Consider the following 27,649-nt stretch of genomic DNA (forward strand, 5'->3'; position numbering starts at 1 on the left):
GAGAGGGAGAGGGAGAGGGAGAGGGAGAGGGAGAGGGAGAGGGAGAGGGAGAGGGAGAGGGAGAGGGAGAGGGAGAGGGAGAGGGAGAGGGAGAGGGAGAGGGAGAGGGAGAGGGAGAGGGAGAGGGGAGAGAGGAGGGAGAGGGAGAAGGAGAAGAAGGAGAGGGAGAGGGAGAGGGAGAGGGAGAACAGATGGGGTATGAGGGGGAGGTGGGGCATTAGCGGGTTTGAGAAGTCAATGTTCATGCCATCAGGTTAGAGGCTACCCAGACGGGATATAAGGTGTTGTTCCTCCAACCTGAGTGTGGCTTCATCTTTACAGTAGAGGAGGCCGTGGATAGACATATCAGAATGAGAATGGGATGTGGAATTAAAATGTGTGGTCACTGGGAGATCCTGCTTTCTCTGGCAGACAGAGCGTAGGTGTTCAGCAAAACGATCTCCCAGTCTGATATGTCCCACGTCCCATTCTGCTATGTCTATCCACAGCCTCCTCTACTGTAAGGATGAAGCCACACTCAGGTTGGAGGAACAACACCTTATATTCCATCTGGGTAGCCGCCAACCTGGTGGCATGAACATTGACTTCTCTAACTTCCGCTAATGTCCCACCTCCCCCTCATACCCCATCTGTTATTTATTTATATACATTCTTTCTCTCACTCTCCTTTTTCTCCTTCTGTTCCTCTGACTATACCCCTTGCCCATCCTCTGGGTTTCACCCCCTCCCCCTTTTCCTTCTCCCTGGGCCTCCTGTCCCATGGTCCTCACATATCCCTTTTGCCAATCACCTGTCCAGCTCTTGGCTCCATCCCTCCCCCTCCTGTCTTCTCCTGTCATTTTGGATCTCCCCCTCCCCCTCCCACTTTCAAATCTCTTACTAGCTCTTCCTTCAGTTAGTCCTGACGAAGGGTCTCGGCCCAAAACGTCAACTGTACCTCTTCCTAGAGATGCTGCCTGGCCTGCTGCGTTCACCAGCAACTTTGATGTGGGTTGCTTGAATTTCCAGCATCTGCAGAATTCCTCGTATTGGTTTCAGACATTTTGATTGCACACTTATCGATAATAATGGGGATGTAGCAACAAGGGAAAGTGGATTTTCTTTTTTTTTTATATATAATATAAATTTTATTCAGTTTTCAAAAAGAATACATGAAAAGATAAAATCTATCTTAACCCTCCCCCCCCCCCATATATAGTCCTACCTAAAAAGAAAGAAGAGAAATAAAAAGAAGAGCCGCCTGGGTATTGGAAGGTTTCCACATGCTCCATGGGATTCAAAATAAATTTGGTATAAGTATTCATTACTTTCCCCAAGGGACCAAGATCTTTATTGGAGCACTTAAATATGCCATCCTATCTTTTGTAAATAAGGGTGCCAAATATTCAAAAATGTTACATATTTATCTCTTAAATTATAAGTAATTTTTTTGAGTGGAATAGAACTAGCCATTTCATTATTCCAACGATTCCTACTTAAATACGAATCAGATTTCCAAGTAACTGCTATAGTCTTCTTAGCTACTGCCAATGCAATTTTTATAAATTCTTTCTGATACTTATTCGATTTAAGTTTCGGCTTTATCCCTTCAATATCACCTAATAGAAATAATACAGGGTTATGTGGAAGTTGAGTTCCAGTAATTTGTTCCAATAAGACTCTTAAATTTATCCAAAAGGGTTGAATTTTAAAATAAGACCAAGTGGAATGTAAAAAAGTACCAATTTCTTGATTACACCGAAAGCATTTATCGGGATTAAATTTATAGGAGATTGTTATGAACGAGGTATATTGATGTCATTTGAACAACTAAAGGATAAATATAAAATATCAAATAATACTTTCTTTTGTTACCTTCAATTAAGGGCTTACTTAAAAGGTAAGCTGGGTCAAACAATGTTTTTGCCAAAACCTAATGAAATTGAAACTTTAATTCAAAAAGGGAAAATTAAAAAAATTATTTCTTGTATGTATAATTTGATTCAAGAGCAGACAATTAAACAAGGAATCCATAAGTCAAAGCAAAAATGGGAAACAGATCTGAATATTAATATTGATGAAACAAATTGGTCAAGACTCTGTCTTGACAGTATGACAAATACAATAAATGTTCGACTTAGATTAGTACAATATAATTTTATACACCAATTATATATTACACCACAAAAAATAAATAGAAAGTGGAATTTCTAAAATAATTGTAAGACTGACTTAATGGCTTTTTTATTCACTTGCACAGATACTGAATACACTGATCCATGTAGAATTATTTTAAATGTTTATTAGGACTGCACAAACATTATAAACCATTAGCATGCAAAAATAACACACAAGATCCTGGAGGAACTCAGCAGGCCAGCCAGCAGCTATGGAAAAGAGTAAACAGTCAACATTTCAGGCGGAGACCCTTCATCAGGACTGGAGAGAAAAAAACTAAGTCACAGTAAGAAGGTGGGGAGAGGGGAGGAAGAAATACAAAGTGATAGGCGAAACCTGGAGAGGGGAGACAGGGTGAAGTAAAGAGCTGGAAAGTCAATTGGCGAAAGAGATAAATGGCTGGAGGAGGGGGAAATCCGATAGGAGAGGACAAAAGGCCATGGAAGAAACGGAAGAGGGAGGAGATGGGTAGGTAAGGGACTAAGGAGATAGACGGAATGAGGAATTGGGAAGGGGGGAAACTTACTGGAAGTTTGAGAAGTCAATGTTTATGGGAAAGATATGAGTATCCCCATTCTGAGCAGTTAACAGATGTACACTAGGTAGGTCTGCTGCTGCTGTAGCCTATCCACTTCAAGTTTCAACATGTTGTGTATTCAGAGATGCTCTTCTGCACACCACTGTTGTAACACATGGTTATTTATGTTACTGTCACCTTCCAGTCAGCTTAAAAACCCTGGCCATTCTTCTTTGACCTTCTCATTAATAAGGCATTTTTGCCCACAGAATTGCTGTTCACTGGATGTTCTTTGGCTTTTGTGCCATTCTCTGTAAATTATTGAGGCTGTTTTGTGGTAAATTGCAGGAGGCCAACAGTTTCTGAGATATGCCTATCTGGCACAGAAAATCATTCCACAGTCAAAGTCACTTACCTCACATTTCTTTCCTATTCTCTGATGTTTGGCTTGAACAACTGAACCGCTTGACCATGTCTGCATGCTTTTATGCATTAAGTTACTACCTCACAATTGGTTGATTAGATATTCATATTAACAAGGTGTACAGGTGTACCTCACAGAGGAGCCACTGAGTGCATTTTAAAATGGTTCACACCAGGTTCTCAGTCAACAGTATTAGAACCTAGGCCTTTAGTAATCTTTGATTACGAAAAGCAAGTTTAATGTTCACAAGCAATTAAATATTTCATGCAAATGGAGCAACATCTGGCCTCCTTTTCCCTTTGTTCCATGAAATACTGACTGTAAAACATAATGAATTTCATAATTATAAGGAAAGGAACATTAAGGGAAGTTTACAAACACATCCATTAAAAAAAGACAGATTAAAGGAGGAGGGACAGACAAGACAAATAGAGGTTTAAAATAAACAGGCAAGCACGCAGTACAACAAATTACTTAAACAAATGCAGAAGACATTTGGGAAGGAGGTAAACTGAATTGGTGAAAAGTTGAGTAGATAATGGTTAAAAGTCTGGAAATATATACTACATTTTTGAGGAATAAGAAAGAGCACATACAAAGAAACCACTATTCTTTAGCACTCATTTGAAAGCAGCATTAGACCTCTTTCCTAATTTTTTTTTAAAACAACATTAGCACATATCCTCTTAGTTTTGACCTTGGGAAGTAACCCTTAAAAGAACACATCACGATAGAATCAGTACTCTTCCAACTCCTGAGCAGGTGTTGATAAGAAATTGAAGAGGGTGGTCACTTACACACATCTTGAGTTTGGTGTGATTTTTTCCTAAGTGAAACAAAACTACCCAAGGATCACCAGCGGTCCAATCCAGTATTATTTTAAAGCTTTATTAGGACTGCACAAACACAACAAATGTTTGATGCCCAATCATTAGAATAAAAATGTCTTGATGGCAATGATCAAGCTCATCAGTATAGTGAAAAATTCACAGATGGATAAATAAATTCTTCTTGGGCTTCCATCCAGGTACAGGTATCGATTATAACCAACATTTCAAGGATAAACTCTGCCATCTTCATCAGGGATGGTGCCTGGGCACATCTAGTCTGGTGCTATTTATACCCCTGTAGTCCATCCCTCCTGATTAGTTGAACCTCATCAAATCTGGTTTCTGCTCTCCACCTTCTTTACAATTGAATTCCCTATATTTCCATGGTTTCTGGAAGGATTGCCAAGATCGTGAAGAAATACCAGATTAATACCATCCACAAACCCATAAGGAAGCTCAAATGACAGCTTATGAGGGTCAAAGATGACTTGGGACTCAGGATGGTTGGTGTTTACAGAATGTAGAGCAGTGTATGTTAGCACGACAGAATACACAGTGGAAACCCTCATCAAGGAGCTTAGGAGGTGCATCTGCTGGGTTACTTTGAGAAACTGGTGGTAGCAGAACTCTGCATTTGCAATGGTCATAGGATTGACTTCAATAGTACAAAACTACTATGCCACACAAATGGCTTTAGAGTCTGCCCGGTAAAGGAAGCCATTGAAATTAAACTAGAGGAAAATAATTTTAACAAAAACTAAAGTCTCGCTCTAAGTAAGAATTGGAATTTGATTGTGAAAAGGGTGGGAGAGCGGAAATCTAATTGGACGAGAACTATCCAATTGGGAGGGATGGGCTATGGGGGTATAAATGCCACCAGAGTAGACTTGCCCAGGCATCATCCCTGATGAAGATGGCAGAATTTGTCATCGAAATGTTGGTTATAATCACCACCTGTACCCAGTAGGAAGCCTGAGAAGAGTTTATTCGTCCTATACACCAAGGAAGCACTAGATCCTTTTTCAATTCATGGATGGGTTTTAATCTAGGGACAACCTTCACATTCACCACTTTTGAAAGCTATTGAGGACAGATCAAAATTTGCTAGGGCCATTATTATTATTTTGTGTTGTGTTGCAAATCTTGTTGCCAGCCGCACTCTCGAGTTAAATTCCAATTTCATCTGGTTTGTTGTCATATGAACAGCTTGTTCTGTGCTTTAGAAATTCCTCAATTCTCTACAGCATGCTGAGGTTTAGATTATGGTTAATTTTTAATCTACTCAGTTTACCAAAAATCAAGAGGTGACTTGCTGGAGACTAACAATGCTTTGCAGCCAAAGGTAAACTGAAAAACACTACCTTTCCTATTCTGAAGGCACAAAAAAAAACTTGTCATCAACTCCTCACATCAACTGTCAATACACAGTAAACTATCATCAACTCACTAATTAGAAGGACTCATTCCTGTGTTGCACGTGGCATAACCATCCAGTACCTCATAGGTCCAAAAGCAACAGGACCATGAGCCTGCATGAAGTGCTATCAATTCCAGTACATTGCATTTAATCACATCCACAGTGGAATGGACATTGTGGCCACCTATTTCACAAATGAAGAAGGGGGACAAACTTGAGTGAGGTTCTGGGCAAGTGTTTCAGATATCCGCTCAGACTCACTTAATATTTATTTCAGGGCTCTCTCTTCTCTCCTTTCAGGAAATGGATAGATGGCTTGACATCCAATTGCAACTTTTGTTTAAACTATGACATCTTAAATATAACCCAAACAAATCTGAAAAATAAAATAATTGTTTTGAATGCAAATGTATTTTGGCTACCATTTAGAGAAACAAGATCATTGTAGGTCATTTGAATAGGCCAAATATCAAATAAAATATTGTATTTGTATGACTTGAAATTTGCACGTAGTCAAAGTATCGATTAAATTTCACCCAGTTGACCAAACAGAACTTTACTTAACCTGCAAAGTTTAAAGTACATTTATTGTCCAAATATATATGAACTTGAGATGTATCTTCTTGCAGCCAACCACAAAACAAAGAAACACAATAGAAATCACAAAAAACACCACACCCAAAGACAGACATACATCAATGTGCAAAAAAGAAAGAATATATCGTGCATACAATAAAAAAAAAGCAAACAAACAATTGACAAGAACATGAACCACAGAGTTCACATGGCCAGGTCTGTGCTGCAGCTGGTCCAGGAGTCAAAGAGCTGCAGGCCAAAACTTCAGAGTCAGTTCACTGCTGAGGTGAGTAAAGCCTCCCAGAGTAAGGAACAAAAATCTGTTAATCCTCCACCCAGAATACTCAACATTAAAGATCAAAAGACCCCCACCATCACAGCTACCATTAGACATGTGGTACAGAAGCCTGATGTTCCACTCACAAAGTTGAAGAACAGCTACTTCCCTTCATCTATGTTCTTGAACTAAGCAGAAGAACCCTAATCACTACAGTTCAGAAACACTATGACCACTTAGTACTAAAATTGACTATTTTTTGTTCAGGTTGTGTTCTTTCTTGTAAAAATTGTATAATTTATATTGACTCTTGTGAATGCTGCTTCTATGATGTTATGTGCCTGTGATGTTCTTGCAACTAAGTTTAGTGTACAGTATTTATGCAAATAACAATAAACTTGGCTTTGACTTTGCAAGATACTATTCAATAAACTGGTGATTTTTCAGGTCAAGTTGTAAAGTATCTTCTAAATACGTTTTCAGTAATATGTTGAGACTGAGTTGGCAATCAAAAATCATGAGCGCAACTGAAAGCAATGATTAGCAGGGAAATCACTAATGTGGTATTAATGGCACAAAATGAAAAATTAATCAGGGTAGCATTAGCCACAAACATTTCAATATTATGCTTCAGTCAGCAAAGAATAAGCCAAATTGAAGGAGTCACAACAAAATTGTCAAGACATTTGTGGCCACAAAGGTGGCAGTAATTTAAACCTGATTTTTTTTTTTTACTTTATTCTATTCGTAAAGCAACTAGCTTCACTTAAAATTGGAAATATCTTTCCAGAAAGTAAGTGTTGTCTGCTAAAAGACCCATTTCTGTGCTGAACATTTCTATGGTAGGTTTAAGGTGAGGAGTGAGAGCTCAAAGGGACCCACGAGAATTTTTTGTGGGGAGGGGTGGGATGAGCTGGGTCATGGTCATAGAGTTATACAGCATGAAAGCAGGACCTTCAGCCCATCTCCTCCATGCCAACCAAGTTGCTTACTTAAGCTAATCGTATATGACTGCACTTGGCCCACAATCTAAACCTCTCCTTTCCTTGCATATGCCATTTTTTTGTGAACACTTTAAATGTTTCCACCTCTACAGTTTCATTGGGTAGCACACTCCATAAATTCACCACGTTCACTGTAGACAAAATATCTGCCCTTCAGGTCCATTTTAAATATTCCCCCCTCACCTTAAACTTCTGCTCTCTAGACTGAGAGTAAGACTGTGACCATTCACCTTATTTATGCTCCTCATGATTTTATGCACCTCCACATTCCAAAGACATACTAGTTAGTAGGTTAATTGGTCATTGTAAATTGTCCTGTGATTTGGCATGGATTGCTGGGTGGTGCATCTCATTGAGCTGGAAGGGGTGTTTTACACTCTATCTTTAAATAAAATAAATTTTTAAAATATTCTATGCTCCCGAAAAAACATCCCAGCCTACCTGACCTCTCCTTATAACTCAAGCCCTCCAGTCCCAGTAACATGTTTGTAACTCTTTCTGCATTCTTTCCATCTTAATGCCATTCTTCCTATAGTTGGTAAACTAGAACTGCACAGAATTCTTCATGTGCGGTTTCACCAATGACTTGTACAATTGTAACATGATGTACTCAGTGTCCTGACCATTGAAGACAAAGGTGGCAAACAGCTTCTTCATCACCTTGTCTACCTGTACCCATAAGTCTGTCTGTTATCTAATACTCCTCCAGGGCTCCATAATTTACTATTCAAGTCCTGCCCCTTTTATAAAAACTTGCCAAAGTGCAACAACTCAGACTTGTCCAAGTCAAATTCAATCTGCCATTGTTTGGTCCAATTCGCCACCTGATGTCCTACGTCACACTTCACTGTCCACTATGCCATCAACTTTGGGTCATCCACAAAATGACTAATCACTTGAACATTCTCATCCAAATTGTTAATACTGATGACAAGCAATAGTCACACTATTGGCCATAGGCTCCAATCCTCCACTACCACACTCCAACTCCTTCCACTAAACCAATTTTGTCTAATTGGCTCACCTTGGATTCTATGTGATTTAATCTTTTGGATTAACCTTGTCAAGAGCCTTACAAAAGTTATCAACATGCTGCCCTCATCATTTCACTTTGCCACCTCATCAAAAATTCAATCAGATTTCTGATGTATGAAATCCCAAACAAAAAACCATGCTGACTATCCACAAGGATATCCAGAGACTATCTTTGCCTTTCCAAATGCTGGTAGATCCTACCACTCACAATTCCCTCCAGTAATTTTCCCTAATGGTAGGTTCAGTGGCCTATTATTCCCTGGTTTCTTGCAGCCCTTTCTAAATAAAGGCACAATATTTGCCACCCTCCAGTCTTCCAGTACATTATCTGTAGCCAATGTTTTACAGTTAACTCTGTCATGGCCCCTGTAATTTTTTCCATTATCCAAAGTTATCCTTGGCCAGATCCCAAGGATTTATTCGTCTTTGCACGATTCTCTCTCCAATTTTTATTTTCTGACCAGAGCGGCAAAGTTCCTCCTCTACCAGGGTTCCCTATTCCTTCCAGCCTTCAGTCTAACAGGAACATATTGTCCCTAAATGCTCCCACTTGCACTTTTAAAAGCCCGCCACTTGCCAAAAATATCTTCAAACAGCTTCTCCTCATCAAGCTTTGCAAGTTCTTGTCTAATGCCTCCAAAATTTACCTTTCCCCAATGTAGGACTTTAATTTGTAGATCAGTCTTAGCTTTTACAATAACTAATTTAAAATTAAGATCACCATTTTCAAAGTGCTCCCTCACTGGCACCTTGATCACCTGCACTGCCTTATTTCCCATTCCCATCTTCTGAATTACTGCAATTCTGGAGTGCACTGTCACAAAGACGGTGGTGCCACAATATTAAAAAGCATCTGTCTGAACACTTGAGTTGTCAAGGCATAGCAGGGCATAGACCAACTGCTGGTAAAAGGGATGAGAAGGAAGAGGAATTTGACCAGTGAAACAGGCAGCATCTATGGAGGGAAATAAACAGTCAACATTTCAGGCCAAGACCCCTCATCAGGACTGGAAAGGGAGTGAGCAGAAGCAAAAATAAGGTGGTAAGGAAAGAGGAAAGTTTACAAGATGGCAGGTGATTGGTGAAACCAGGCAACAGGTAGGTGGATGGTGGGGGAGGTGAAAGGTAGAAGAGATAAAGGGCAGAAGAAGGAGGAATCTGATAGAGGGCAATAGATCTCTACTGGAAGAAAGGGAAGGATGGCCACCTGAAGGAGGTAATAAATAAGAGGTGAGAGGGGAAATGGGAAAGGAAAAGTAGTGGGGTGAGTGAGGAGAAATTACCGCAAGTTAGAGAAATCAATGTTTCTACCACCAAGTTGAAAAGTTATCCAGATGGAATATGAGGTGGTGCTCCTCCAACCTGAGTGTGGCCTCATTGTGCAGTAGAGGCAGCCATGGGAATGGAAAGTCAAATTAAAACGGGCAGTCACCAAGAAAACCCACCTTTTGTGGTGGACAATGTGGAGGTGCTCAAAGTTGTCCTCCAATCCATCTCACCCATATAGAGACCACCACACTGGGAGCTCACAATACAGTTGATGACCCTGACAGGCTCGCAAGTGAAATGTCACCTGTAAGGACTGTTTGCGGCTCTAAACGGTAGTGAGGGAGGAGGTGTAGATGAAGCTCTTGAATTGTCAAAGAATAGGTGTCTCTGGATAAAGTGCTGGTAAAAGAGAAAACGTGTTATGACTTTAGGACACCTTTTCTTAAGGCTGCCATTTGAAAGGATAGATTAGCAACAAATACACATTATAAAATCACCAAATCCCACAACCACACCACCTTTCACTTCAATATTTGTAAGAATTCCATTCTCCTCATTTTCCATCTGTTTAACTCTTCCAATGATGGGACTTTCCACATCAGTGCACTCAAGATGCCTTCTTCCTTCCTTAACCATCCTAATCTCTCTACTATAGATGATAGGAATTTTGATCTGTACTTCTGCTCTCAATAGCTCTGCTCCCTGCCAAAACAAAAATATGGCTCTTCTTGCGCCCCCCCCCACCTTCCAGTATATCATCCTAGTTCTCACCTCTTCCACTCCACTTTGCTATGTAACCACAGATGCAACAACTTTCCTTTCACCTCTTCTTCCCACTGTCCAGGGACTTAAACAGCTTTTCCCAGTTGAATCAGTAATTCCTGTAACATCTACCTATTTAGTGTATTACAGTGCTAACAGCATGGTCTTTCCTGCAGTGGAGAAGTCAAAAGCAGATTTGGTAGTCTCTTTGCAGAACTTCTTTGTTCAGTTAGAACCATAGAACACTACAGCACAGAAAACAGGCCATTTGGCCCTTGTAGTCTGTGCTGAAACTTTATTCTGCTAGTCCCATTGACCTGCACCCAGTCCATAACCCTCCAGACCTCTCCCATCCATGTATCTATCTAATTTATTCTTAAAACTTAAGAGTGAGCCCGCATTTACCCCATCAGATGGCAGCTCATTCCACACTCCCACCACTCTCTGAGTGAACTTCCCCCTGCTCCCCCTAAACCTTTCCCCTTTCACCCTAAAGCCATGTCCTCTCGTATTTATCTCTCCTAAATCTAAGTGGAAAAAGCCTACTTGCATCTACTCATAATTTTGTAAACCTTTATCAAATCCCCCCTCATTCTTCTACGCTCCAAGGAATAAAGTCCTAACCTGTTCAATCTTTCCCTGTAACTGAACATCTGAAGACCCGGCAACATCCTAGTAAATCTTTTCTGCACTCTTTCAATCTTACTGATATCCTTCCTATAGTTAGGTGACCACAACTTCACACAATACTCCAAATGTGACCTCACCATAACATCCCAACTCCTATACTCAGTACTTTGATTTATGAATGCCAGGATGCCAAAAGCCTTCTTTACAACCCTGTCTACTGTGATGCCACTTTCAGGAAACTATGTATCTGAACCCCCAGATCCCTTTGTTCTTCCACACTCCTCAGTGCCCTACTATTTACCGTGCATGTCCTACCTTGATTTGTCCTTCCAAAATGCAACACCTCACACTTGTCTGCATTAAATTCCATCCGTCATTTTCTGGCCCATTTTTCCAGTTGGTCCAGATCCTTCTGCAAGCTTTGAAAACCTTCCTCGCTGTCCACAACGCCTCCAGTCTTAGTGTCATCAGCAAACTTGCTGATCCAATTCTTTTCAAAAGGGTAACTCTCAGTTTCCAGTTGCATATCGCTTCCAGTTTCCATCCAACTCCAACACCAAACTTTCTGTTTTTGCCTCTTATGCAAATTCAAGAAATGAACACTATTCTGGCAAGCTCAAGAAATGATTTAGAGGGACATACTGCACATTGTTACCTTTGGGACCTCATAATGAATTCAATAATTTCAGGTTGCATACATGAATATCTGTATATTTGGTTTTGTTTCTGCTTTGTTTTGTTTCTCTAACTGCAAATTTTTAAAGCAAAGGTTATCTATTCAACTTTGGTCCATACACCAAGTCCCTCTGTTCTCTCCACCCTCTCTGAAAATTGAAACAATCTCTGCTGACATTGCCAGAGAAGTTACAACAAATTAGCAAAATCAATGTTCCTACCATCAGGAAAGTATCCAGATGGAATATAACGTATTGCTCCTTCAACCCGAGTGTGCGGCCTCATTGCGCTGTAGAGGCGGCCATGGACAGACATGCCGGAATAAAATGGGAAATCAAATGAAATAGATGGACACCCAGAAACCCTGCCATTTGTGGCAAGCGGTGCAAAAATACCCAACATAGTGGTCCTCCAATCTACAATGCATTGCACCAATGTACAGATGTACAGGCTGCCACACTTGGAGCGCACAATAGATTACCCTGACTGATTTGCAAGTGAAATGCCACCAGGAAGGCCTATTTGTGGCTCTGAATGGCAGTGAGGGAGGTGGTGTAGGGGCAGATGAAACACTTGAATTGCTGAGGCATGGAAAGCTGTGGACGAAGTGCTGGTAAAAAGGAAAAGTATAGGTGGGTACAATGGCCAACATGGACATGGAGCATTGAACAGCCTTTTAAAAAAAAAAATCTTTATGACTTTAGGACACTTATTTTCCTTTTCTTGAGATCTCCATTTGAAAGGACAGGTTAGCCACCAATGCATAAGATCACCAAATCCCCCATCAATCAACCACACTTCCTTTCACCCTGCCACTTGTAAGAATTCCATTCTCCTAGTTTTCCATCTGTTTCACCTCTTTCAGTGACAGGACTTTCCACATTACTGCCTTTAAGATGCTGTCCACCTTCTTTAACCATCTTATTCCCTCCACTAGGGGTGGTATGAATTTTGATCTGTTCTGCTGCACTTAGTATGTCTCCTCTCTGTCAGGATAGTGCTTCTCTGTCAGGATAGTGCTCCTCTTTCCCCCACCTTCCAGCCCAGCATCATGAATAATCTCCAGCACCTCCACTCCCCTTCTCACATTTTGCAATACAACCACAGATGCAATTTCCCTTTCACCTATTTTCTTTCCACTATCCAGGGACTTAGACAGCCTTTCCCAGTTGAAGCAGTAATTCATGCAACATCTACCTATTTAGTGTATTACAGAGTTAACAATATGGTCTTTCCTGCAGTGGAGAAGTCACAGGCAGATTTGGTTGTCTTTCAGAAATTTTGTTCAGTTCTTTTAAGAAGGTCAACTCTCAGCTTCCAGCCCCATGTTGCTTCATTTTCATCAAACTCCAACACGAAACCTTCTGTTTTTACCTCTTGTGCTGTTCTGACAATCTCCAAAGCAGGTTCAAGAAATGACTGAGAGGGACATACTGTACATTACCTTTGGGACCTTGTACTGAGTTCAACAACTTCAGGTTGCATATGGGGTGCCCATATACTCAGCACGCCAGGCAGCATCTACGAAAAGTACAGTTGACATTTCAGGCCAGGAAGTTACAAGCTTCAGTGTCTGAGATGAGAGATTTTGCAGATGAAACAACTGTTGCCCAGGTACTTCACCAGTCGCTGCTTTTAGAGACAGCGGCAAAGAGAAAGTCACTGTTGAAAAAAAAACTTACATGAAATCTCAGCTATAATTTGCCAGAAGGCATGTGTGAAATTCCAAAGTTAGCTGGAGGAAGGTTCTATGGTCCAAAGAAGCCAAAATTGAGCTTTTTGACCATCAGACTAAAGCCTATGTTTGGCATAAGCCAAACACCACACATCATCAAAAACACACCATCCCTACCATGAAGCATGGTGGTGGCTGCATCATCCTGAGAAGATGCATCACTGCAGCAGACCCTGGAAGTCCAGTGCAGGTAGTGTGTTCAACGAATGCAGAAAAATACAAGGAAGTCCTGATGCAGTCTGCAAGAGAACTGTGACTTGGGAGATTTGTTTTTCAGCAAGACAATGACCCCAAGTATAAAGCCAAAACTACACAGCAATGGCTCAAAAACAACAAAGTTAACGTCTTGGAGTAGCCAAGTCAGAGTCCAGTTCTCAATCCAACTGAGAATTTGTGGCTGGACTTGACAAAGGCTGTTCACTCACAATCCCCATGCAATCTGACAGAGCTTGAGCAGTATTGTAAAGAAGAATGGGGTAAAATAGCATTGTCCAGATGTGCAAAGCTGACAGTAATCTATCCATCCAGACTCAAGGCTGTAATGGCTTGCCAAATCTACTAAATACTGACTTGAAGGGGTTGAGTAACTATGGATTGAATTATTGTTCTATATTTGAAATTAATTTAGACCAATTTGTAGAAATTTGTTTTCACTTCGAGGTTTTTCTGTTGATCAGTGTCAAAAAGCCACATTAAATCCACTGTGATTCAATGTTGTATTACAATAAAACATGAAAACTTCCAAGGGAGGTTAATTTTTTTTTTATAGGTACTGTATATGAATATCTGTATATTTGGTTTTGTTTCTGCCTTGTTTTGTTTATCTAACTGCAAGTCTCTAAAGCAATGGCTTTCCATTCATTGGTCCACACCCTATTTCAACCACAGCCTACCGGTCAACCTTGACGTTTTGCAATTCGCCTAATGGAGCAACAGGTCAACAGCAGATGCCATCTCTCTGGCCCTACATTCCTCCTTAGAACACCTAGAGAATAAAGACGCATACGTGAGGCTCCTTTTCATTGACTACAGCTCTGCCTTTAATACCATCATTCCAAATAAACTGATTCCTAAGCTCCGGAACCTGGGCCTTAGCACTCAGATCTGCAGCTGGATCTTCAACTTCCTCACAGACAGGACCCAGGCTGTAAAAATAGGGGACAAGCTCTCCTCCACAATCACTCTGAGCACCAGTGCCCCACAAGGCTGTGTACTCAGCCCCCTGCTGTACTCACTGTACACCCATGATAGTATAGCCAAGTTTCCATTGAACTCAATATATAAGTTTGCTGATGATACCACAATTGTAGGCCATATCTCGGGTAATGATGAGTTTGAGTACAGAGAGCAAATTAAGAACCTGGTGGCATGGTGTGAAGATAATAACCTGTCCCTCAACTTCAGCAAGACAAAGGAATTGGTTGTTGACTTCAGAAGGAGTAGCGGACTGCACAACCCCATCTACATCGGTGGTGCGCAGGTGGAACAGGTCAGAAGCTTTAAGTTCCTCGGGGTCAATATCACAAATGGACTGACTTGGTCCAACCAAGCAGAGTCCATTGTCAAGAAGGCCCAACAGCACCTTTACTACCTGAGAAAGCTAAAGAAATTTGGCCTGTCCCCTAAAACCCTCACTAATTTTTATAGATGCACCGCAGAAAGCATTCTTCTAGGGTGCATCACAACCTGGTATGGAAGTTGTCCTGTCCAAGACCAGAAGAAGCTGCAGAAGATCGTCAACACAGCCCAGCACATTACACAAACCAATCTTCCGTCCTTGGACTCACTTTACACCGCACGCTGTCGGCAGTGCTGCCAGGATAATCAAGGACACGACCCAGGCAGCCAACACACTTTTCGGGAGAAGGCTCAGGAGCCTGAAGACTCGTACGGCCAGATTTGAGAACAGCTTCTTTCCAACTGTGGTAAGACTGCTGAACAGATCCTGACCTGCATCTGGGCCGTACCCATACCCTCCAAATATCTGGACCTGCATCTTGGCTTTTTTTGCACTACCTTACTTTGCCTTTTCTATTTATGATCTATAATTTAAATTTTTATTATATTTACTATCGATTTGTACTCCAGGGAGCGCGAACCGCAGAATCAAATATCGCTGTGACGATTGTACTTTAGTATCAATTGTTTGGCGACAATAAAGTAATAATTTACAGACATTCCCCACCCTCTGAAAATTTAAACACATTTGTTTCGTCATTGTTTCATTTCTAAAGAATACCCACAATTCCTGAACTCCGTTTCAATCCCTACTGACGATGCCTGACTTGCTGAGAGCTTCTAGCATTTATTTTGTTTGGTATTTCCACAAGTTGCAATTTGTTCTGCTAAAATATTTTCTTTATCAGTTATCCTTATTTCTTTTAGACCATGCTCTTGGTGCTTAACCAATAAACTCAATTATATTACCTTTAAAAGTTTAAATTCAGATATACAGCTTTCAATTGAACGTTAAAAACAGAATTTGTCCGCGTTCTATTCAGAAATGATAAATTTAAACAAATAATATCAGAAACAAAGAATCTGCAGATGTTGGAAATCTTGAGGAACTCAGCAAGTCAGATGGCATAGAGGGGAATAAACACTCAATGTTTTGGGATAGGATGCTTCATCAGGGCTGGAAAGGGGGCATAAGCCAGAATCTAGAAGTGGGGAGAGAGGAGAGAGTACACGCTGACAGGTGAGGGGTGAAACAAGGAGACAAGATGTAAGAAGATGGGAGGTGATAGGTGGAAAAGATAAAGGAGGGATCTGATAGGAGAGGATAGTAGGCCTCACCTGGAACAAAAGGGAAGGATGGGCACCAGAAGGTGGTGATAAACAGGTGAGAAGAAATTGCTGCAAGTTAGAGAAATCAATGTTCCTACCGTCAGATAATGATGTATCCAGATGGATAACCAAATGTTACTCTTCCAACCTGGGTGTGGCCTCATTGTGGCAGCTGAGACCATGGACATACATGTCAGAATGGGAATGGGTTGAATTATAATGGATGACCACTGAGAAACCCTACCTTTTGCAGTGCTCAACAAAGGAAATGTAGGGACAAATGAAGTATTTGAATTCCTGAGGCTTAGGAGGCTGTGGTCAAGGTGCTGGTTAAAGGCATTAGAATAGGTGGGTACAATGGCAGGCAAGGACATGTAGGATTGAAAAGCCTTTTTTTATGCTTTATGATCTTAGGACACTTCCTTTCCTTGAGATCTCCATTTGAAAAAGGGGTTAACAACCAATAGACGCAAGATCGCCAAATCCCACAACCATCGGCCGCACCTCCTTTCACCCTGCTACTTGTGTGGATCCCATTCTCCTAGTTTTTCCCCTTTTCTGTCTTACTTCTTCCAATTCCAGGGCTTTCCACATTAGAGAATGCATCTCTAAGATGTCTTCCTCCTTCCTTAACCATCCTATTCCTCGCACTATAGATGGTAGTTTTGATCTGTACTTCTGCTCTCAGTACTACTTCTGCCTGCCAGAATAAGAATAGGGCTACTCTTGACCTCACTTTCCAGACCATCAACCCTTCTCCATAATTTCCACCAAATGCATTCCCCTTCTCACAACACTTTGCCATGCAGCCACAGGAGATGCAACAACCTACCTTCCATCTCTTTCACCACCACCCTCCCCCCCACAAATATCCAAGGACTCATGCAGCCATTCCCATTTGAAGCAGTGATTCATGTGAAGTTAAACAATTTTGTGGATCAGGAATATTAAGTTCACGAACATCCTCTCAAAAATTAATTAGCTTAAAATTTCAACAAATTTCAAACTGGGAAACACCCCTAAATTATTTCTCATCAGAAAGTGAATTGCGCGTATTTTAAAAAAAACACGTTACAGCTTTCAAATTGAAGCAAGCTATCAAACAGAACCCCAATTTGCTTGCTAAAGGAGGCAAAGTGGAAAGGGAAGGCTATTTTTCCTGATAGGAAGTCTGTGACTAATGGTGTATCACAAGGAACAGTGGTAGGACAGTTGTGTTTGCAATATAGTGACTTAAATATGAATATATGATTGCCATATTTACAAATGACACAAAAATCTATCTAAAAATTTGTTGATACCGAGGATGATCACGTTCAGTTATAGCATGAAATTGATCAGCAGTTAAGTTGGGTGGAGAATGGTTTAATCCTGACAAGTGTGAAGTGATGTATTTTGGGATTAAGTTAAAGCATATATAGAAAAGAGTATGGATCTAGGAAACTAAGAACTTTGGGATAAAAGTCCACGGATTCCTGAAACTGGCAGGATGCAAAGGTGGTGGTGATGATATGTGTTGCTTGTCTACATCAGTTGTGGAAGAGACTCTTAAAAGTTGGGGCATCTTCTTACAACCTTATAAAACATTCATTTAGTCTCACTGGAGCATTGTGTGCAGTTCTATTCACTTTTTACAGGAAGAATGCAGTTATGCTGTAGAGGATGCAGATGATGGTGCCCAAGCTGGAGCATTTCACATAAAAAGATACATTAGATAGGCTGGGCAACGCACATAAAATGCTGGAGGATCTCAGCAGGCCAGGCAGCATCTATGGAAAAAAGTACAGGCAACGTTTTGAGCCGAGACCTTTCAGCAGGACACCCTTCCATCCTGCCGAAATGTCCCGGCCCGAAACGTTGACTGTACTTTTTTTTGCCATAGATGCTGCCTGGTCTGCTGAGTTCCTCCAGTATTTTGTGCGTGTCGCTTGGATTTCCAGCATCTGCAGATTTTCTCTTATTTGTGATTAGATAGGCTGGGTTTGTTTTCCCTGAAGTGGAGGTGGATGTAGGCAATCTGACAGATCTGTACAAAATTATGGGGTAAAATATATAATAAAAACCTTTGTTCCTCACCTAAAACAAAAAAGTATATGTGGGAAGTAATAAGTTTAGAAGAGATCCAAGAAGAATTCTACCCTGTCCACTTCCCCCATACAGTGTTTTCAATTGCCTGAAATAAGTACCCTCAATTAATCAGCACCAAAACAAACACTTCAATTGTTAAGATAAAGAAAGCTACACACCAAATGCAGATAAACAGCACTAATATAGATTAATACATTGGGTTAAATTAGCTCTGCTGATATAACAAACAACAAAATTCATTTTAATTTTGTTACAAATTGATTTCAAGTAATGTTATCATAGAACTTGCTCAATTTTCACTATTTAAGGCAACTCGCTTCTAGAATTTCATTTAATTCTACTTCACACCATCAATTTAAACAGACTGCATAAACAGATAAGCAATAAAGAAAAATAGTTTTACACTGTTCAATGTGTGCATATCTTGTAATTGATGAAACTATGATAAACTGGAATGAAAATATTTTTCATTGACATTTAACAGAAAGTACTTTAAAATAAACCGTCAGAAGTGAAGGAGTGATTACTTTTCAGTAAAAGTTAATCAGTGGGAAGCATTTCATCCACAGGACATGGTTGCTTTAATATTCTTTCCCCAAGTCTATTAAAAACACTTAGTAGACAATTGTTGCTTTCTATTTCTGTAAATAGATTCAATGTATGAGCATACACCATGGATCAGTTTGATCTTGTAACTACCATAATCACCAAGACTTTCTTTATTCAGATTTTCCTTCTTCGGAAAATGCCAATCATTACTGGATGCACGTCCATGGGCCTTTCAATAATTTCCTTTAGTCATTCTTTATACTTGCATTTTCTCAGCAGGATATTCAGAAGTTACAAGAGTGCCAATCAACTTCAATTGGTTGGTTAAAAATCACAGACTTAGCATCTTCAAAAAATTAAAATATCTTATTTTAAAAAATCTACATGCTAAAATGATCATTTAAAGTAACTAGCCAAAAATATTTTACTCCAATATAAATAACAAGAGTACAGTAAAAGGGCAACAGCAAACGGTGTATATTTATCTCCATTTTTATGACTTGGTCTTCATGCACTAGAGAGCTAACAGCAAAATAATATCCGTATTAAAACTTAATTGGCTGCTTTCATAGATGCCAAAAGGTGAAAATATTTGCTTTGTAAGTCATCTATGGGTTAATCGTATATTATTTGAGAGAAATCTTTTTGAAAGGCAAAGTACAACATATATTAGATGAAGGAAAGAGAAAAACAAACTTGGAAATACTTCCATACTTCCAAGTATGGAATTATTTGGGAGGTTAGGCAGAATCTGTGGTGTTGACACAAGGTAAAAAATGTTACTATTGTTGCTTTCCTCACAAACATTGCCCAGCCAGACTATTTCCAGAATTTTATTTTAATTTCAGATATCAAGCAATCACTGTCCAAAAATAAGCCAAATAACAGCAATGAAGATCAGGAGTATTAGAAAATGTTACTTCTATTTTATCGATTGACCACTTTTGCTACCTCTCCAAAATTACTTTTCTATTAATTTTTCCTTAATTGATTACAGCCTTGCTCTTGTTTAGTTTATTTAGTTAATCCCATCATCAATCGCATTCTCCCAGTCTCTCGGATCCAAACTAAACACACCTGGTTTAATCTCAACGGTCAATATATAAATTCAGTTAGTTTTATAGTCCTGTCCATTTCTTACCCTATCACAGCAACTGAACCTACCCCTAACTACTCTTATCCTGCTGTTCTCCACTGCTTCCTTAAAAGGCATAATGATGCACACAATGGTTCTTAACAAGGACAACTCCTCCCCGAAACTGTAAAGAATTTTACAATTAGTACTAGTCTGACTAAAGTGATAGCAAACGGAAATCTTTATTTATGATGTTATTTTGGCTGACTCTAAACACAAGGTGTAAAAGGACAGGATCAATATCAGAAATAAGAACATGTAAGGATGGCTAAAAGAAACAAACAAAACTTCAAAGAAGTTTAAAAAAAGGAAGTTAAAAAAAGGAGAAACAAGGTACTGCAGATGCTGGAATCCAGAGCAAAAACAAATTGCTGGAGGAAATCTGGGTCAAATTATGGGGAGAAGAAACAAGTGTTAGGTGTGTGGTTGATGGGCAGAGGGAAATGGGAAAGGTCAACGAAGGGAAAGAGAACACCAGGACTCAGAGTCAGAAATGAACATAGGTTGAATGGGTCACTTGAAATTGGAAAACTCAACGTATTCAGCACTGGACTGTAAGCTACCCAAGCAGATTATGAGGTCCTATTTGTGTCTGGCCTCACCATGTCAGTGGAGAAGGCCAAAGATAGACAGGCAGCTCGGTGTGAGTTGAAATGGCATGCAACTGGAAGCTCAAGATGGCCATTGCAGACAAAGGCCAAGTATTCTACAAACCGGTCACATAGTTCATGCTTGGCCTCACCAATGTTCATGATGCCCTATTAAGAGCACCAAGTGCAATGGATAAGTTTGAAGGAAGTCAATGTAAATCTCTACCTCACCCAGAGGAGTTTCCTGAATGATTTTGAGAGAGATGGTGAGAGGGCAGGTGTTGCACTTCCTTTGGTTGTACAGGAAAGTGCCAGGAGGTGGGAGGGTGGGTGGTGAGGAATGGCAGACCAGGGAGTTACAAAGAGTGGTTGCTGTGGAAAGCAGAAAAGATACACAAGATTAGTACAGAAAAATATCATCAAGTAAAATATCAACCATGATATTATTGAACAGCAGTGCAGATATAGACCCCTCCACCTGCAGGTTCAAACCTGCAAAAGATGATGAAGTTGTTCTAGAATGCACAGAAGTTAAAGATGTGATGGAGAAATCAGGGTCTGCGCAGGAAAAACTTTCTGAAGAAAGAGAAACTGTCAGACCAGATCATTTCAGCGCAAGAGACATACATAATGCAGAATAAACGGCCACAGATTATAGAACAATGAGACAACAGGAACAATTTAAAAGAGATAACAAGGGAGCGGCAAAGCAGAGGTAGGCACAAGAGACAGAAATGAAGAGCAGCAACAACAGAATGCACGAGGGATGCTTTAAAAGTGGCCATGAGGAACACAAAGCTAACTGAAAAATGGAAGAAAATAGAGAAGAATGCAGAAGCAAAGCATGACAAACACTACCTAGAGAGTACATTGAGAGCTTCACAAATATATGGAAATTCAGAACTACAAAGGGAGACAGACACAAAGAATATACATTACAATATTGGAAAAACAGTGACACAAGAATGCAACAAAGAATCATTAAAAACTAGTCAAGGCCTTCTCTTGTGCCTTGGAGGTTGGAGGAGCAACACCTTATATTCTGCCTGGGTGGCCTCCAATCTGATGGAATGAATATTGATTTCACCTTTCAGTAACCAATTCCCCCTCTCATTCCCTACTCTGATCTTTTTCCTCTTCTCACCTGCTTATTACTTCTCCCTGGGTCCTTCCCTTCTCCCCTTTCTCCAATGGTCCAATCTCCTATCAGATTCTTTCTTCAGCCCTTAATCTTTCACTTGGATGCACCCACCACCTTCCAGCTAGCATCTTCCCCCCTTCCTTGCAGTCCTGAAGGATCTTGCCCAAAACATTGACTATCAGTTCCATCCCATATATGCTGCCTGACCTGCTGAGTTCTTGTAGCATTTTGTATGTGTTGCATTGGATTTCCAGCATCTGCAGTCTTTGTGTTCCAAAAAAAAACACAACTAGGTTCAGAACAGGATTACAAAATGACAACCAAAACATCAAGATAAAATTTGGGAAATAGAATGTATCTAATCGAAAATAAGAATACATATTTTGTGAGTGTACCATCTTGGCTCTCTATTATATGGCAGGGACTTTAAAAAAAACACAACACACTTTAGGGCTTGAGAGCTTCTCAAAGATAAATTGTCCAGTTCTTAAGCATCTTGAGGGCTGGCTGGTTACTAGGAAACAAATTGTGTAAGTCAGTCCCTATTTATTAAAATTACTGTTTTTGGAGGATTTAAAAATCAATTTACATTCATTTTGATTAGTTTTACATTGTTTTTCTTTTAGATCTCAGTGTGCTTTCACAACAAAACTCAACAGAACAAAAAAAATCACACAAGATTATTTAGACAGACATCAAGTAATGCTATACATCAGATCAAGAGGCTTATAAAATAACTCACTGTTCTCTTGATGAGAATAAATGAGAAAACAGCAGCCGCTCAATGCAAGCACAAACCTTATGTACAAAGGTCATGAGTGGTATTAAAGCAACTAAGAATTATTTTCATGGAATTACTTTTCAATCTTTGGCTAAGTTCAATTGCCAGAATAAGATTGAATTACTAATTCAGACATCCACCAATATGTTGAAAAGTGCCAAGAAATGCAAGTGAAGAAATACTGGATGAACATCATTACCATTACAGAATACACATACAATTCTTGTGCATATAAAAATTCAAATTTAAATTCAATTTTTATGAGTTTAATACCAAATTGTTACAAAAAGATGTTGAATTAGTTTTAAAAAAATTAATCACAGGATCAGTTTTCCAGGAAACCTACAAATATTGTTTTGCAGCTATATTAACAGTCCAAAGTGAATACAAGGATTCTAAATAATTTACATTTATAGGTGCTATACAAAGTATATTAATACTTAAGGCTGTAAAGAACTATACCCTGCACATAATCTGTATTCCAAGGTCAGCAAATGGCTCACGCTTATTTTATTGAAACAACTCCATTTATTTAAACTTCCAACCAATAGCTGGCTACTAACAAAGGCCACAGACAGTACATCTGGGACAGCATACAGTGTAAAACTGACAAAACCTGGGGAAAACACCTAGCAAACGAGCCTAAAAGCTACAATTCCTTTGCTGGTGATAAGGACAACTAATAGAAATTTGTTGCTTGTTTGTACTTGCTGCCACTACTTTTTGCTTTCTTCAACCTTCATTCGTAAAGCACAGCAGACTCAAGTTTTTATTTTAAAAAACGGAATACCCACCATAATTGTGTTTCAAAATATTGAGGCTCAAAAGGAGAAATAAATGAGAAGAAATCTGATCTTTATGTACAACAATTCTGCTTTATACCTTAATTCTACCACAGAGTGAGTTCCTCCAAAACTCAGAATTGCACATGGTAAGGCTATTAATAGTACAATAAAAATCTGCAAAAAAAACAAATCAAATGAGTCAATATACTGTACACTTTCTACAATATTTATGTTGATAATGAATACAGAAGTGCCATCAAAATTTTACAGTAAATTCATTCAAATGTGGAATAATTGATTGGAAAGTACTGTACATTATGGTTAGTATGGAACCAAAAGTTATGCATTAAGCCTTAAAGACTGGTCTTCTCTCCTCCTTGATGAGATGTCGATATCTATGGAGTCTTTACCAACAATAAGTCTTAGTCTTTTTGCCTGAGGAAGTGGAATAAAGTCATCTTCAAACTCATCATCATAATCATCCTCCTCAGATGATGAGGAAGACGACGATGATGATGAGGACGATGACAAAGATGAGGAAGTATCATCATCATCGTCATCCTCTTCATCATCTCTGTGTTGTCTATGCTCATAGAACTCCCCATTAGGCCTCAGAAAAACAGCATTGTCACAACACATGCCACTGTCACAGAGGTCTTCCATGACGGAGTGTGATCGCTTAATTCCTTTATTCTGTTCCTCACGTTTCAGCTGTATCTTAAGTTTTGTAGAATTATTTCCTGAGCCTGTCGTGAACCCATTACTGAGCTTTGCTACATAATTATTACCTTTGTCATTTTCATAGTCTTTGCTCAGTTTGATACTAATTTTTGATTTCTTTCCATCCACTTCTTGGTCATTAGTCTTACTACTACTGCTGTCACGTCGTCTACGGAGAGTCAACTTAGGAATCCCAGTACTGTTTTCAAGTATTAATTGTGCATCATATCTCGTGATTCGTCGTTTCTTTCTGCTTCTTTCTCCTGTTCTTCTTGAATGGTCACTTCTTATTTTATGAGATTGTGAACTTTTTGATTTGTGAGAAACCATGAAGGAATCTGAAGTGTCACCTTTTGATGAACCAACACAGTCTCTGTAAACACCAGATACATTCACCAAAGCAACTTTTTCACCCCCATTGAGATTGTGAATTGGAGGACTTACCAACTCAGGTATTGATTCCCCCATCACACCATCTTTTACAGAGCAAGATAACATGCGCTCACATTTATCTAACTGTGCATCAATTTTTTCTAGTTTTCCTTGTGACCTTCTCCTGCTCAAACACACCCCACTCTTTTGGCAGTTTGTACCTACATCAGTTTCCTGGATCAATGGGTTTATATGGGTGCCATCACATGCATGTGAGATTGAGTCCACAAGTTCATTCTGTGCAGTGCAATGAATATTTTCATTGTCCACTGTATTTGGTTCAAGATCCAGTGAAGGAACCTCACAGGACTCTCTGAGGGCAAGTCTTGTTCTTTTTGCCCGTCGGGTCATGTAGGCACAAGGGATAGTTCCGTTACGCAAGCGAGAAATTTTATGCAGTTCTTTTACAGAATTGATGTTTGTTTCTCCAACAGCATGTCTGGTCAGGCACCTACCCGAACCTTCAATTTTTGCTGGCCCCTCTAAGTCTTTCTCCTTCTCAAGTGGCAAATTCTTATAAAGAACTACTTTAGGCTCCTTCAGCACTAAGTTGTCCATTTCAAGACCTCCAAAACTAGGCTTTTGCTCTGATCTTCTAGATTCACTTCTTAATCCAGATTTTAGGGGCAAAGACCTTACTGGCCTTGAGGTTTTCAGTTTCTTTGGTACCTTAGAATTACCCGCAGAACACATTTTTGAAGAAGATGAGGTAGAATTAGAGGCAGCTGATGTTCTGGGCAAAGTTTGCCTTGTTCTGCTTTTACTATCCTTTTTTATATTGATTGATTTTCTAGTTGTAGCTGAAAAAGAGAAATAAACACTAATTTTAAAAGCTTATCTTCTAATAAAATCTACACAATAATGTATTTGATCATCAATTGCATGCTAAAGTTTAATGCAAACAATGAACCACTGATTCCTACAGGACTCTAATTCAATGTCTTCAACAAACTTGCATTTTATCATTCAAATACTGACTGGCTACAATTGTAGCAAATGTAAATAAACTCACAACTGTGCGGTTATACACAAATTAATTTGCAAAATTAAAGGGCCCTCTTAGGCTAGTATAATTTCTCTCCTCCTCCTTCTCCAGCCCCACTCCCAAATCAAATAGCTCAAGGAAGCTTTCTATCATGCTTATCTGCATTGTTAAACAGTTTTATATGATTCACAATGTTTGCTTAAACAGTTTGCCACATCAGATATTTACTCAAACTTTTACTGGCTCCTTTCACAGTTCTACATCAGAATCAAGAAATTTTGCCTAAGATGAGCACACTTTCATTTAGAAGATTTTGATGAAGTATTCACATAGGTGAATTTAAAGGGTAAAATATATGACAGTTCCTTATTTGCAATTTCTTCTCAGAAGAGGGGTAAGAGATGCACTCAGTGGCCACTTTACTAGATACACCTGCTTGTTAATGCAAATATCTGATCAGCCAATCATGTGGCAGCAACTCAATGCATAAAAGCATGCAGACATGATCAAGAAATTCAGTTGTTGTTCAGACCAAACATCAGAATGGGGAAGAAATGTGATCTAAGTGACTTTGACCATAGAATCATTGTCAGTGCCAGATGGGGTGATTCAGTATCTCAGAAACTGCTGATCTCCTGAGACTTCCACACACAACAGTCTCTAGAGTTTACAGAGAATGGTGTGAATAAGAAAGAAAAATATCCAGTGAGCAGCAGTTCTGTGGGCAAAAATGCCTTGTTAGTGAGAGAGGATAAAGAATGGCCAGACTGGTTCAAGCTTACAAAAATGCGGCAGTAACTCAAATAATCATGTGTTACAACAGTGCTACGCAGAAGAGTACCTCTGAATGCACAACACATTGAACCTCAATGGATGGGCTACAGCAGCAACAGCCAATGGATACGTACTCAGTGGCCACTTTATTAGGTACAGGAGGTACCTAATAAAGTGGTAATTGAGTGTATATTACAGCAGAGGTTTAGAATTAGTCCAAATGACATTAACAATCATTCAGCAGTTTAGACTGCAGCAAGGTTTCTGCTAAAGCTGACAACTCGAAAGAGCTCATGGGTATCACTTTGTGCCAACTTGCCAGATGCTTGGCTAATCTCACTGCTCAGGCACACCCTCTGCCACCTCCTCAAGTCTGAATTTATAGATTGAGAGGCAGAGGGCCTATTTTGTTGGCCAAAAGTATTCTGGGCTCCAGTGGTAAAGTTGGAACAGCAACTTGACCTCCCTCCAAAATGTCTCCATTAGCCTTGGTAACCAGCAAAGTCCTACACCCAGCTTTGACAAATGTCAAAACAGTCAATGCTTTGTTTTAAAAAAAAACATACTTCACACTTGGAACTTTTAAAAACTACTAAAATGAAGTACTTCTTTAAATATTAAAAATAGCCTAGAAACTTCATAAAAAACTCCCAAGAACAAAAATATTAAATCAGGTCAATTAACAAGGAGTTCAGCTCCTTTGTGTTTTATATCTGCATGCCCACAACCCCAATCAAAATCAACAGGATCAAATGTCCTGCTTTCGTCCAAAATGGTAGGATCAGAGTGGCAATTCCCCAGTATAAATGGAGGATTGAGCACGTTGATCTGAAGCCCATGAAACCCAGTAACAGTGCAAACTGACACATTCCACATTTCGAATCTACAAACCCCATTTCCAGAAACGTTGGGATATTTTCCAAAATGCAATAAAAACAAAAATCTGTGATATGTTTATTCACGTGAACCTTTATTTAACTGACAAAAGTACAAAGAAAATATTTTCAATAGTTTTACTGACCAACTTAATTGTATTTTGTAAACATACACAAATTTAGAATTTGATGGCTGCAACACACCCAACAAAAGTTGGGACAGAGGCATGTTTACCATTGTGTTACATCACCTTTCCTTTTAATAACACTTTTTAATTGTTTTGGAACTGAGGATACTAATTGTAGTAGATCTGCAATTGGAAATTTTGTCCATTCTTGCTTGATATAAGACTTCAGCTGCTCAACAGTCCGTGGTCTCCGTTGTCTGATTCTCCTCTTCATGATGCGCCATACATTTTCAATAGGAGATAGATCTGGACTGGCAGCAGACCAGTCAAGCACACGCACTCTGTGTCTACAAAGCCACGCTGTGGTAGCCCGTGCAGAATGCGGCCTGGCATTGTCCTGCTGAAATAAGCATGGACGTCCCGGGAAGAGATGTCGCCTTGATGGCAACATACATCTCTCTAAAATCCTAATATACGCCTCAGAGTCAATGGTACTTTCACATACATACAACTCACTCATGCCGTGGGCACTGATGCACCCCCATACCATCACAGATGCTGGCTTTTGCAC

At 39.7% G+C, this 27,649-nt stretch overlaps 1 protein-coding gene across 5 annotated transcripts in view; it reads right to left on the minus strand.

The window, feature by feature from the left end:
• Window positions 1-18,581: 18,581 nt before the first annotated feature.
• Window positions 18,582-27,649, minus strand: part of kmt5b (lysine methyltransferase 5B) — a 70,268-nt gene continuing 61,200 nt past the window's right edge. For 4 of the 5 annotated variants that reach the window (XM_063061832.1, XM_063061833.1, XM_063061829.1 and 1 more), the window contains exon 10: window positions 18,583-25,116. In XM_063061832.1, the coding sequence (XP_062917902.1) occupies window positions 23,504-25,116 (1,613 nt within the window). In that variant the 3' untranslated portion in view covers window positions 18,583-23,503. Of the gene's footprint in view, window positions 25,117-27,649 lie in introns of all 5 variants that reach the window. The other variant, XM_063061834.1, reaches the window with a different exon arrangement.

The sequence above is a fragment of the Mobula hypostoma genome, chromosome 11 (genome assembly GCF_963921235.1).
Source record: "Mobula hypostoma chromosome 11, sMobHyp1.1, whole genome shotgun sequence".
Lineage (NCBI taxonomy): Eukaryota > Metazoa > Chordata > Chondrichthyes > Myliobatiformes > Myliobatidae > Mobula > Mobula hypostoma.